Below are 13,495 nucleotides of genomic sequence, written 5' to 3'. Positions count from 1 at the left end.
AGGAGCTTTTTGAGGGAGTTGGGCAGGAACAGCAGGTTAGGCTCAGGGACATAACGACGTGCGTCCATAGAAGCGGTTTGCCTTGCGATCACACCTTACGAAAGCACGGAGGGAACAGCAGTGGCGTCTCCAGCAGGTACCAGTTGCGTGCTGCTGTGAATACAGGTTTGTCAGCCGGTCCACTGCGTGCCTGGACCGCTTACGGCAATAGGTGGTGATCTCAACTCGCCCCTCTGAGCTTCCCCTTAAACTTGGTGTACTGAAAATAAAGCAGTAAAATCCTACTTATGGAAAACTATTTGAATGAACAATTTTCTCAGCTCTGAGCTTTACCTGCAAATGTTTCTTTATGTACAAAAGGCAGGCAGCGCTATTACACCTTCTAACTTACCTTATGTAACTCAGTTTTTAGCATAGCCTTGAATTTCGCTTTTTTAAAATACACTTTGTTTGAATAGACCCAGCTGATTAAAAGATCCAGATTTCGTATTAGACGAGCAAGCGCCGCACAACACGCGGATCAAGGGAGCTGAATAAAACCTACTGTATTAAAAATAAGATCCCGACTTGAACACACGCCGTTTCACTCACCGGTGCTTTCACTGAAATCACTCGGGATTTCTCACATATATCAAAAAAATGACGTGCTCTCCCGCTGGATGGCAGTGGCAGGTCACAGTGACGCCTGCGCCAAGCAGAGCGGCGGCAGAGAACGCGATAAAGCACCACCAGAGAGCTGCCGTGCCTTTTTTCCTAGGTTAACAACCCAACTCTGTGAAGAACCGGCCGAGCGGCGGACAACGGCAGCAACCGGTTCCTCGGACACTCCCGCCTGAGGGGCGCTAATGGCGGCCGCGGCCCCTCACAGCCCGCCGACCAATCACCGCCCCGCCGCGGCGGCACGTGACTTTTGCCTCGGTAGCGATGGCGCCAGAACCGCTTACGCCTGCCTCGATAGCAATGGCGGCCTTCCGCCCCGCCCGCGCTCCTCCCCGCCGTCACGTGGCCGGCGCGGGCGCAGCACCCGGAAGTAGTGGCGGGCGGCGAGTGCCCCCGCTTGGGCGCGCCGGGGGAGGAGGAGAGTGGCGGTCCTGCGTCCCCGCCGTCCCCGGGCCCTGCTGAGCCGGTGAGGGCCGAGCAGCGAAGGGGGAAGGCGGGGAGTCGTTGCTGTGGAGACAGGCCTGCCCCTCCCCTCAGGGCCCCGGACCGGGGAGGGGGCCCTGAGGGGCCGAGGTGGGGGTGAGCACTGAGGGGCCGGGTGGGCCCTGCGGAGACCGGGGGAGTCTCTCAGGCTCCGGGACAGCGTTACCCCTGGACGAGGCTGTGCCTGAGGGGTCGGGGGGCTACGAGAAGGCGTCGGGCATGTATCTTTTAGGCTCCGGGGTAGGGTTATCACGACCCCTGAGGGGGCCCGGGCGGGGGGAGGGAGGTCGGTCTTGGGGCTTGGCCGCGCAGGGAGCCCAAAGCCCAGCTCAGCCATGGCCTGGGGGGTCCGTCTTTCCGGGGGGGCTCTCAGGGGAAGGGGCTGCCTCAGACTGTGCTGCGGGGAGGAGAGCCTGGGCTGGAGGTGCTGAGTGGGGTTTTGCCCCCTTCTCCCCACAAAGCTGGGAGAGGGACAGGGAGCCGGCTGTGGTTGGGGAGGGGGGAAGGAGCAGGGACTGGTGTCAGTGGGAACAGCGCTGGGGGAGAGGGGAAGGTGCCTGCTGCCATGTCCCAGTTATCTGTAACTCTTCTTCCCTGTTGCCTGCATCTGGCGTTCATAAAGCACCCGTAGCCTTGGCGTCTTCCCTGCATCTCCTGGTGTTTGCCTGCAGCCCCCTCAGTTCTCGGTGCTGGTGTTGCTGATTCAGGTCTCTCGGCCCGTGGGAGTGGGCGCTGCGTGGCCAGCATAGTGGGAGAGCGGCTGCGCGGCGGCCCCGGCTCATGCAGACCCGGCACAGGGGAGAGGAGCGAGTCGCCGCTCATCTAATCTGCTCTGGCAGGGTATCCTCTCTAGTGGCAGGATCAAAGTCTTTCTAAATCGATAATGAGTGGAAAGTGTTACTAGTGTAGTGGGAATAACTTACAAGGAGAATATTATCGAGTGCTCTGAACACATCCGTAGGTGATTCTTCCTTTAGAGGAATTATTTTCAAGAGGTTAGAGTTCTTTAGGTTGTTTGGTTTTACTGAAAATGAAACTCGGGTCTTTAGAGGCTTGGTTGTGAACAGCATCAGGTTCTTTGTGATTTGAGTTAACTTTGCTGTCTGATTCCTTGTTTCGAGTTCATGGTTCAGCTTTTCTGTGGCTGGAAGAGCACATAGTCATAGTTGACATGAATATTTGTGTGTGCAAATGTAATGCTGCGTTTCTGTGCCAAGGAAGAAAATATTTCTGTAATAGGACATTGACTTCAGCAAAAAAAATCTATAATCACAGAAAAAACGTTTAGTCTTGTTTTAAAAGAGGGGCAATCCTTAGGAGTGGGGGTTGCAGATGTACCTTCACAAGAAAGGAGCTGGGGGAAATCAGCCCAGGTCCTGGTGACCAGTGGTTTGCTTCCATGAGTGGTAACAGGTGAACTGGGAAGCTCAAAATTTAGGTTTCAGATGGACTCTTAACCTGCTCTGGTGCAACCTGAGGTATGCTGACAGGACAGAGTTCGTCTGCATTGTGCCTGTTCCTTACCTAGCCTGACGATAGACAGCTTCGCACTCCCAAGTGACGTGCCAGCCCACAAATTAGCTTAACGGTGCTGAAGGGCTGAGATGGCAGAAAAAGAGAGGTGATCACAGTGGGAAGAGCTTGCCGACCCTTTATGGCAACCAGAATTGTTAGCAGAAAGTCTCTCTCTCCTGTGCCTCTGTGCCCGTGCAGTGCCTAGCGTAGTGAGGCCCTCACCACGACTTGTGTTTCTTGGCCCTGCTGTAATACAATACTCAAAGAAAATGTGTTGTTTTAAGGCATTTGCTGTATTTTATTTCTGCCATAATTTTGTCACAGCATGGTTTGCTGAATAGCTTTTTGCAAACTCTGTGGTTACCGAAAGGAATTAGTAGTCCGAACTGCTGTTTCCTTTCTCTAGTGACCAGCTGCCCCCCTTAGTCCAGTAATGCATTTTTGTGCCTGCTCTGCTTTGCAGGTTGTTGGAATACATATTTTTTTACCTCTGCTGTAATTCCACCTGCTGCCAGACTACGACAAAGAGCAGAATAGTTGATGCAAGCACCAAAACAAAGCCATGCAAAATTGAAACAACGGCCATGCAGCTGAATTTCCTACCTCTGACACCCTTGTTAGACATGAAAGGTGTATCACCTGCTCTGTGGAAGATGTGTGTTGTCTTGCAATTTAGAAAGTGCTTTCCCTTTTAAAATTCATGTTTTCTGTACTTGGAAAATGGCAAATGAAGACTGAAAGATGAGGAAATTGTAAATAACTGTTAATCCAGCTGTAACCCAATAAGCTAGTTAAACCATACTGGCAGCTTTCATGCAGGGAGAAATGAATTGGAGTGACTCACAGAACATACTGAGGTCTTATTTTATGAACAATTAAGAAACAAAACCTATTGTTTTATACTTGGCAACTGTTAAGTAACAGGAGCAAAAGTTGCTTTGTTTTATTATGCTCAGTGCTGTGTGTGAATGTATGAAAATAATCTCCTGAGGCAGTTGGCTTTCAGGGTAAAGCTATTGAGTCTGCAAGCTTCAAAACTGTTTGATACCATCTGTTGTATAAATGGAAGCTAATGGTCTCTCGCTGCTTTAAAAAAAGTTAAATCTAGAAGTTACCTAAGTGTTTATTACAAATTAATGGGGTATTATAAGAAACTCTCATTATATACGCTAGGACATTCTGACTTCAGAGTGCATTAGTGGCATTCCTGTGTGGACCCAACTCTGAGTCAATTTTTTCTGTATTAATTGGTGTGCTTCAAAGATATGTTTGCTGGTAACTCCTGACAAGAGTCAGCTTCTGTGTGGATAGAATTAAAACTTCAGGGCTCTTCTGTAAATTAAGCCTTGGATCAACTGATGTACCCGATGTGCTTTGAGACTCCTTTGGGTCAGTTATACTGAGGCGGAAGAACGTGGTCTGAATACTTAGGCAGTAGGTTCATGAAATAATGTAAGTCTGTTGTCTGAACTGCGGAGTGAATTGTATGAATATTAGATACAAATTTTGAGTGCTTTATAAATTAAAAACAAACTGAAAATGTGCTTTAGCTTTTTAAGCCACTTATAGCCTGCAACACAGTTGTCTTTCTCTACAACTGTTACATGGGAATGCTGTTACAAAAGCATCACCATTTCATAATTAGGCCGGTACAGTAAAGGCAGTCAGGTGACTGCCTCTTGGGAGAATAATTAAATGGTTTGTGATGAAAGCTGAGGATAAGTAAACTTGGCGTGAGTCAGAGGTAGTACAATCAACTGATAAGAGCAAACTGACCCTGCAAATGCTTTATGTACATGGCACAGCTTTTGAGTGCTGCCTACAGTAAAGCTGTTGTATTGATTTCTAACTTTGTCTCTCTTTTTTCAGGCTGACCTAAACTGAGTTTTTTCTAAACATCATGGGAGAGATTAAAGTCTCTCCTGACTATAACTGGTTCAGAAGCACAGTTCCTCTTAAAAAGGTATGTACAGCTGTAATCAACTTGGTGCGTGAAATGTCTCCTCTTGCTTTGTAGTGGGGAGATTAAGCTGTTTGGTTAATGCAGAACCGTTGTGGCTGTGCTAGTGACTTGGCTTAACTCCTGAACTCTTGTCCCATGTGTCATATGAGTGCGTGAAAGCACACTCTTAATTTTCACATGCTTCTCGGAGGTCGCTTCCGCATGTGGTGGTGGAGAGCAGAGGCTCGCAGTTGTGAGCCACAGCAGCAGTCCCTGGCATCCTGATGCCAGCCGTGCATGAGGAGGAGACTCTAAGGAAATAGCGCGTGCTGGGGACCACGTGCATGTCCTCTCACAGAGCTGCCGGCATGCACTGCACCAAGGCAGGGCAGCTGACCCGACTGCCGTGTGGCAGTGCTGCCAGAGCCACCTCTGCCATTCCTACCCATCGTCCTCAGGCTGAAGCAGAGCGTCTGAAGGCGACTATTCTCAGCAGTCGGGCTGCACGCAGGGTTCCTGAGAGTGGAAAGATGCCTTAACCACAGTGGAAAAACCCAAATGGTTTCTTCCGCTGCATGTCCTTTAGATGTCTTCTGCTTAATCACACTGTCCAACCACTTTCTCCTCTCGCTTGGATTTCTCCACTTCCTTTCACTGAACAACAGGAGAGTGTTTGAGGTGTGCAGTGCTCCAACTTCTGCTCTCTACGTGCCGAGCGGCAGAGGACACGGAGTGCAGTACTAGTACGTAGCTACTGACCTGGACTAGCTCTCACACATACCTATGCAGATAAGGTTTGCTGGGGCTGTGGTTACAGACTAACCTGCTGCAGCAGCCCAGACTCCTGCCAGGCTGAAGGACGGTCTTGCCTTTACACCCCAGCCTGCTGCTCCTGCAAGCATGGTCACTCATGTAACTGTACGAGCTGAGCAGAGTCAGTGACCTGTCTTGCTTGGGGGTGTTTTATAGCTTGTTTTCGTCCTGAATTCCAGCTGGTTCAGTTTCCTAATCTGGATGGCTGTGCGGGCTGCAGGAACACGGGCATGGTGGGGCAGGAGAGGCAAGAGCAGCATTACCTCTTTCAACAGCAAGTTGGTTGCAGTTGGGCCACTCAGAAGGGGACTGTCCCCCCAGACCTAAGGAACAACACTTAAATGTGCCTAGCATTATTTCCACTGAGTGGTGTGTAGCTTTCTCTAAGAAATTACCGTTATGGAAGGGCTGTAGGATTTTCCGTTCAGGGTTTTTCATTCATTTTTGCCAGTTTGTGTCTTCAGTAAATAAGAAAGATCCATTGCTGTTGACTATGCATGCTCAGACTGTCCAGCTTCTTTCTGTTTCTAGCCAGTACCAGATCTGCTGAGTCTATTTGTGCCATGCTGTTGCCTCCAGGCAATGCCTCACCAGGCCAGCAAAGCCGGGAGGCAATATTTCAGCGGAAAGACATGTGGGTGCTCTGAGGCGCTGCTTTGTGGGATGCGGTACACTAAATGAAAGGAGCTGGAGGTCGTGGTTACAACAGAACGTGTTGCTGCTGCTGTGGGGGCTGTGTGACGCTGCAGCTCACTGCCAGGGGCCACTGCCTTCAGCTGCTGCTGCCTACTCAGGATTTTGTAAATAGGGACACATGTAAACTGAAGCTGCTGGTGACCTTCACGCTAGGGAATACCTTACCCTCTCAAGTGACTCAGTCTACTCAAAAGTAAAGCGATGCCCCAGTGATGAAGGTGGGGTGTGAAGAAGGTAGAAATAAACAAACTAGTCCTGGTTTCTGGAGAGAGAAGGAAAAAAAAGCACAATTTGATGATGTACTTAATCTCTGAAGCGGTGTTTAGGGATACAATTGCTTGCATTATTCCCCCAAAAGTATAGGCAAAGCACATGCAGTACGGAGGGAGGAATGCCTCACCATCATTACTGCTGCTAAGCACGCGTCACTGCTGTCAGATCGACCTAAGGAAGCAGAGCCATAGCTGTTTGTTTGAAAACAGGCTGAGGTGTTCCTCCTCCTGACGGGAGCAGGAAATGCACAGCTCCATCGCCTTTCCTGCTCTTGTCAGATACAGGAAGCACAGCACAGGAAATTACATTTTTAAACCAAGTCTTTAGCTTTGCCTGTGAGCCTCCATTTGCATACACCGCTTGCTGTCTTAGATAAGTCCGTCCTAAAAGTCTTCAGCAGAGGACACCCTGGCTCTGCCAAACTCAAGGGGGAAGTTCTGCCCCTTGTTTCAATGCAGTGCGGATTTTACCCTTTATGTAAACTGTAGGCGATCTTTCTTGATTGATTGACCAGAACAAGAAAAAGGCTGGTGACCTACCAAATCAGCAGTTAACCACGCTGCTGTCTGCCTACATGGTGCTTAGCCTTGTTTGGGAGCTGGAGTTAAACTATCCAGTATGTGGCTAGAAATTGAATAGAACAATTGTCTAAACCCATTGGTTCGTTGTCTGGGCTCGAGGAAGGAAATGTTATCTCTCAGCCTCGGTTCCCTTCACATGAAATAACTTTGTTTTTCTGATTTCAAGAAATATGCTTCACCTTTGGAAATATTCCCAAAGGTAAACTCTGTAGTAGCGACCAACAGCTACCCTGAACGGATCCAACACGACTGATGGAATAACAGATGAGAATGGCAAGGCCTGGAGCTCTTGAGTTGTGTGCAAAGGGTTGTTTTGGGGCGGGGGGGGGGGGGGGGGGAGGGCTTTTGTACAAGGTTTTTAAATGGTTTCAGTGGTCTGGAAGCTCTGGTATGCAATCTTTCTTCTCTTTTTTTTTTTTTTTTTAAAGACTTTGCAAAACAACAGTATCATGTGATTTCTCACATGCTCCCAGAGCCTGAAATACTGGCTTTATTACAGGGAGATTTGTTAGTCAAGCAAATCTGTCATACGCCGTTCTCTTCTGATTTCCCCGAGAAGCTTGACTGCGGTGATGGAAAAGCAAATTGTGCTTGTATATTGCTATTCAAAAAGCTATAAAATCTTGATACAGAGGAGATGAATTCCTGCTGTGTGACGCAGGCTTTCCCCAGAGGTTTGTGCTTGTTGATCTGGTATGAGCTGCACGCTTTTGCTGGGTTGTAGAGGGTTGAAAGAGCATCCTAAATATACACAAGGGTTTGCTGGTAGAACAGGCCCTGTAAAAACAAGTCAGGCTCCAGCATTGCTAGAAAAGAAGACCTATATCTAATTCCTATACCCTTAAAGATACTAATTGTGCTAGGACTTCTAACTTCTGCCCTGAGATGGGCACTGTATGAGAAACTGCTCATTAAGGATAGCAGCTCGTGTGTGAATAATCTGCTTCAGCCAGCCGCATGTCCTAGGTACTCCAGATGCTTCCGAGATGCTGCCAGATGATGGAAGCATTTTTCTTTCTAGGTCAGCTTTGCAGTGCTGCTTTGGGAGTTGTGTGCGTCTCTGTTTCTGGCAGCCAGCTGTAACTGTTGCAGATCAATAATTTGTGGTGTTAGCTGCTTAATTCAGTAGGCTTGCATGTATCTAGACCTGTAACATCTTTTTTCCAGTGAATGCAAATGTAGATGGTTGTTTAAAAAGCTGCGCCCTAGGGCAGTGCTGGCTCTTGCAGCCTACAGCTGTTGCTCTCGTACCTTGAACTGACCTCCTGGGTCTCTTCTGGGCCATGGCACGGTGGCTTCTTTCCCAAGCATATTTTTCTGCATGTGGAATATTGCATAAACCTGAACCTTTGGGGCACAGTCTTGCTGTTCCCGTGACTTATTTCTGTATGAATTTTCAGATCCAGATGTACCATCGTTCTGACTAAGATCCTCTGAGTTGAAATCCAGAGCAAAGCATTGCAAACTTTAGTTAACAGCACTTCCTCAGAAAGGAAGAGATATTTTTTTTCCAGGTGTAATTTCTGAAGTGGGGTTCGTCACTGTAAAACCAACATAATTCACTACTTTCAGCACTTGCGCTGTGCTCTGGTTGTCCGCAGAAGGATGAGTTCCCATAAGACACCACGTATTGTGCTGCTGCTGACTCCACATGGTGTGGTGTTTGTTATCCAGCTTATGTCAGGACACACGAAGCATTTGGTCTGACAGTGCACAGTCGCAGTTCTGTTTCCAGCAGTATTCACACAAACATTGTAATTCCAGTTAGTAAACAGCCTTGGAGAAGAAAGCTATTGTGAAGAAGAGTAAAAGATGGTCTTGTTCAGAGGAGTCTTGAGTATTATAATATTTACTAGAAGACAGAAATTTTGTAGAAGCAATCCTGGAAGCTGGCTGAAAAACCTCATTTGTCTTGTGTGTTTCTTCTCCCCTTTGTGCCTCTCTTTTTCCAGATAATAGTAGACGATGATGACAGTAAAGTCTGGTCACTGTATGATGCAGGACCTAGGAGCATTCGGTGCCCACTCATATTTCTTCCTCCTGTAAGTGGAACTGCAGATGTGTTTTTCCAGCAAATTTTGGCGCTGACTGGATGGGGCTACAGAGTTATCGCTGTGAGTATTCTCAGTCCTGTGTCCAAGTTAGTGTATTTGTGCCTGTTGCTCTAATCAGAGGTTGGATAATGAACTTCTCAGTGTTGACTGAGGAGAATCCACAAAAAAACTGATTCTAAGTTGTACTCCAGAGTATGTAGTGTGCAGATCCAGGCTGAAATCTGCTGTGTGCTTATGGCAGCATTTACCCAAAGCCTTGTGCATACACATTATTAACTTCTCGGTCTGTTTTCTCCCTTGTGTGCCCTGGACACCAGTCATCTTTGCCTCCAGCTGGATCTGTGTTCGCCATGAGGCAAGCGTATGGGTTAGTTCAGGGTTTCCGTGTAGGGATGGTGGATAACCTGGTTCTTAGCCTGCATAGCTGCAAATGCGAAGTCACTCCTTCTTAAAATCCTAACAGCATGCTCTTTTGTGGCTTCTCAGCTCCTGAGCTGAACTGAAACGATTGATTTGTACAACAATATTTCTGCTAAACAGTATGGCTTTAGGAGTACTGCTGTATCTCTTGCAGCAGTTAATGATTTCTGTACCTGCCAACTTTATGTGCTACAAAATTGCTGAAGAATAATTCCAGCCTCTCCTCCCACTGATTACAGAATGAAGCAATGCTGTACTTTCCCCAACAAACTTGCTCTGCAGTACTTTCAGTTGTGTATTTTTGTGCAAGCGAGGGGGAGGTGTTCACACTCTCTGGCTGAGGAGCTTGAGTCTCGTGATACAGGAGAGGCAGGTTGCTGTCTTGAAACCTTTAATGTGAGAATCGGTATGACTTTCAAGCGGACAGCTGACAGGTACTGATCAGAGACCGGCTTTTTCTAACTTCATATTATTTTAGTTGCAGTATCCGGTGTACTGGGATCACCTTGAGTTCTGTGATGGATTCAGAAAACTGTTAGACCACCTTCAGCTGGATAAAGTGAGTGCTCAGAGGTGGGGAAATGGATGTATAGTTGCAGTAAAAACCTAATGTTTGAAAGAGTCTCATTTAAGAGCAAGTGTATAAAATATGACACAAAAACATAGCCTATAAATAAAGAGGCTGTGTTGCAATTTTACTTTTGAAACAAGTTTATTTTTGAAGGTGAATACTCTAGAAAATTGTCGTACTTGGCCTAAATTCAACTGCTGTTCTAGGCCTATTAAATTGTATTGGTTAACTAGTTTTTCATGAGATCCTGTGGAAGTTATCCTTCCTAACTCATGTAGTACAGAACACCAGAATAAAGTATCTTGGATTGGAATAGCTATTGAAGACAAAGTAAAATGTTTGCTTTTTTCTTAACCTTGATGAGCAAACAGAAGTTTGAACTGTGATCTGGAACACTTCCTTTTTTCAGTATTTATCACGTTTATGTCACACATAAAACCAGAAGCTGAATAGAAGAGTTTGATTCTTTTAAAAAGTGGCTTATGATGACAGGGTAAAACTTGAATGACTTATTTTTGTAATGAAACGTTGTTTCATTATTATGAAATGAAATGAAAACTTATTTCACAAGTGTAACATGATCTGTTTGGGTTTTTTTTCCCTCCTTGAATTAGGTTCACCTTTTTGGAGCTTCTCTGGGAGGCTTTCTGGCTCAAAAATTTGCTGAATACACACACAAATCTCCCAGAGTTCAATCTCTCATCCTGTGTAATTCCTTTAGTGACACTTCTATCTTCAATCAGACATGGACAGCAAACAGGTAAGGAAGACTGAGACAAGCGGTCAGATGCGTAGCATTAACTTTTCTGCAATGAAATGTCACGCTGATCTGGTTGGACATGTGTCTAACCTGTTTCCAGCCTGGGTGAGGGAGGTGCAGGATAGAATAGTTGTGACTTTTAAAGCTACACCACAAGGAAAATGGAAATTTTCACAATTGGGAATGTGAAATCTGACAGACGAGTCATCCTGTGATCCTCTGTGGACATGTGGTCAGATTTAAGAACTCTGCCTGTTTTCTAGCAAAACCATTTAGAGCCAGGAAAGTGTTATTCACTATGTTTAACATACACTCTTGCAATGTAAGACTAACAGCTTCCCAGAGCATTTCAAGCACCTAGCTGCAAGGTTTTCCACCTCTGTGCTCTTGAAGCTTCTTCAGGATTTCATCTGACATTAAAGCACAAAGCCTGTGTGAGGAAAGGGAGCGCTTACAACAAAGCCTCTTAATGTTGGAGTCCTGGGTGCTTGAATATTGTTACATCTTGTTTCTATTTTAGCTTTTGGCTGATGCCTGCTTTTATGCTGAAAAAAATTGTCCTTGGGAATTTTGCATCCGGTCCTCTAGATCCTGAAATGGCCGATGGGATTGATTTCATGGTGGACAGGGTAGGTAGCTGTGTACTCTAACGGCTGTGATGTCAATCTCTGTAGAAGACTTACTCAGCAGGAGGTTGTAGGTATTTCTGCTGCTTTCTTCCTTTACTTACCAGAAGGGAGGATTAAGGAATGGATCCTTAGCAGGTGTTGACCGTCACAGCCCCAGCCATTTAACTGATCCTGTGACCGTCTGCCTTACAGTTCTGTTTATGTAGATCAGAGACAAGTAGTGAAGAAACTGAGGTGGAGGAGGAGAAAGTGCTGGGGTACATCTGTAGGCCATGCTCTGGAGGCAGGAGCAACTAATGGAACATGTTTTAAGCATTTGTCTCATGCAGAGAGATACTAAGTTGGAACTACAATCTTGGTCTGAAGTGCAGTCATGTTTCCCTTTAAAACGAACTTCTCTTTGGCTGTATTGTTAATATTGCATTAACTTCCTGCAGTGAAATATGTTGTTAATCAGTGTTTCTCTCTACTGAAAGCTGGAGAGTCTGGGCCAGAGCGAGCTCGCTTCAAGACTTACCCTCAACTGCCAGAACTCCTACGTAGAGCCTCATAAAATTCGAGACATCCCTGTAACCATTATGGATGTAAGTTAATCTTAACGTAATCCTTTTTTTTTTTTTTTTAAACACTGTTTCCTGCCCTTGGCGGGTAGGGCCTGGATATTCTGTTAGCAACTTCATAAATACTTGCAGCGTCTAACTTCACATTTAGATAAGCCTTCTACTGACTGGGCAACACTGTGACTCTTCTGTGTTAATTATGAATTGGGTATTCTGTGCAATAACACAGACATATGTTTACGTATCACAGCATTAGCTTTCTAGCTGTCAATGCCTAATGTGTTTGCTTGTTTTCTGTTTCATTAATGCTGTTCCACAGAGAAGCTGAGAATTGCTTCTAAGAGCAGCATATATCCAGTCTGATTTAATATGCAAAATCTGATTAGATTCAGAACTAACTGCTGTGACTTGTTACATAGGTGTTTGACCAAAGCGCACTTTCGACTGAAGCAAAAGAAGAAATGTATAAGCTTTATCCTAATGCCAGAAGAGCTCATCTCAAAACAGGAGGCAACTTCCCGTATCTCTGCAGGAGTGCTGAGGTCAACCTATATATTCAAGTGAGTCTCTGCATTCCAACCCAATCTGCTAATGTGTACAGCTGAAACAGCATTAGGAGACTCCTTTTCTGTGCTTGCTCTTGCTGCTTAACCTGCCTGAGCTCTGTTCGCTCTGGCTCCCAGATCACGGGGCAGGGCTGGGAGCAGCCACGTTCATGGAGGGCTGGATTTGTACTCTTGTACTCCAGAGCTGTGATTTCATCCTCACAAAAATTACTCAGAAGGAATGTTTCTCTTTTACCAAAACCTTATGCTTCTACACCTGTTTCAGTGTTGTTTTCCGTGTCCGACAGATCCATTTACTGCAGTTCCACGGTACCCGTTACGCAGCCATCGATCCCTCCATGGTCAGCGCAGAAGAGCTGGAAGTCCAAAAGATCAGTCTTCACACCAGCAATGAGCAAGAAGAGCAGTAGCTTTTGGAGTGCCGGTGAAAATGAGGAATCGGTTTGCTGGTCTTCCTGCATACAATCAACCGTTCCCACTCTGCCTTTTTCCTTGTGTTAGCCGATTATCACTGTGTGATTCCAACAGGATCAATAGTCAGTGAACTACCCGCGGACAGTAACCTCCAACAGTGTCATGGGATAGATCTGTTTAATTTTTAGTCTTTGAATTCAAGGAAGCATCTTTGAAGACTACAGTTTTAAAAACAAAGACACTTTTGCTACCAAAGCCTTCACTATCATGTTCTTAAGCAGAACAATATTTCTTTTTATATTTTTCACTCAGCTGTATATATTGCCACATGCAGATCATGTACTTATAAGCTGACAAATATTTTTGTTGAATATTTGGTTTAAGACGTTTAAGTGCCAGTGTTGCCATCACTTATTTGCTTCGTATGTTGTGTTGTAAGTTAGTTAGTTTCTATTTGAAATAAAGTGTTTGAATTTTTAACTTTCTTGCTGTTTAAAAATGGTTTTCAATAAAACTTCAATTTCAGCAAGTGTCTCTTGTCTTGACTGCAAGAGAACA

The 13,495-nt window shown here is 45.9% G+C and overlaps 1 protein-coding gene across 3 annotated transcripts; it reads left to right on the top strand.

Annotated features, from left to right (window-relative positions):
* Positions 1–1,039: 1,039 nt before the first annotated feature.
* On the top strand, positions 1,040–13,462 carry SPG21 (SPG21 abhydrolase domain containing, maspardin). 3 transcript variants are annotated; one of them, XM_076348052.1, is made up of 9 exons: positions 1,040–1,126; positions 4,528–4,621; positions 8,916–9,077; positions 9,916–9,996; positions 10,623–10,768; positions 11,289–11,397; positions 11,874–11,981; positions 12,377–12,517; positions 12,811–13,462. In XM_076348052.1, the coding sequence occupies exons 2-9, from the start codon at positions 4,559–4,561 to the stop codon at positions 12,931–12,933; spliced, it is 933 nt and encodes a 310-aa protein (XP_076204167.1). In that variant the 5' UTR covers positions 1,040–1,126; positions 4,528–4,558; the 3' UTR covers positions 12,934–13,462. The 3 variants fall into 3 exon arrangements, with proteins under 3 accessions (XP_076204167.1, XP_076204168.1, XP_076204169.1); XM_076348053.1 differs by lacking the exon at positions 1,040–1,126 and adding an exon at positions 1,157–1,239; XM_076348054.1 differs by lacking the exons at positions 1,040–1,126; positions 4,528–4,621; positions 8,916–9,077 and adding an exon at positions 9,150–9,833.
* Positions 13,463–13,495: the final 33 nt, after the last annotated feature.

The sequence above is a fragment of the Aptenodytes patagonicus genome, chromosome 10 (assembly GCF_965638725.1).
Source record: "Aptenodytes patagonicus chromosome 10, bAptPat1.pri.cur, whole genome shotgun sequence".
NCBI lineage: Eukaryota > Metazoa > Chordata > Aves > Sphenisciformes > Spheniscidae > Aptenodytes > Aptenodytes patagonicus.
The sequence above is the reverse complement of the archived record's forward strand: the minus strand, read 5'-3'. Positions and strand labels throughout refer to the sequence as shown.

Bases quoted from the DNA above. Each gene is read 5' to 3' on its own strand.
- SPG21 (XM_076348052.1), top strand. From the start codon at position 4,559: ATGGGAGAGATTAAAGTCTCTCCTGACTATAACTGGTTCAGAAGCACA. The intron at 4,622-8,915 runs GTATGTACAGCT...CTCTTTTTCCAG, and splicing joins GCACAGTTCCTCTTAAAAAG to ATAATAGTAGACGATGATGA. The intron at 10,769-11,288 runs GTAAGGAAGACT...TTTCTATTTTAG, and splicing joins CAGACATGGACAGCAAACAG to CTTTTGGCTGATGCCTGCTT.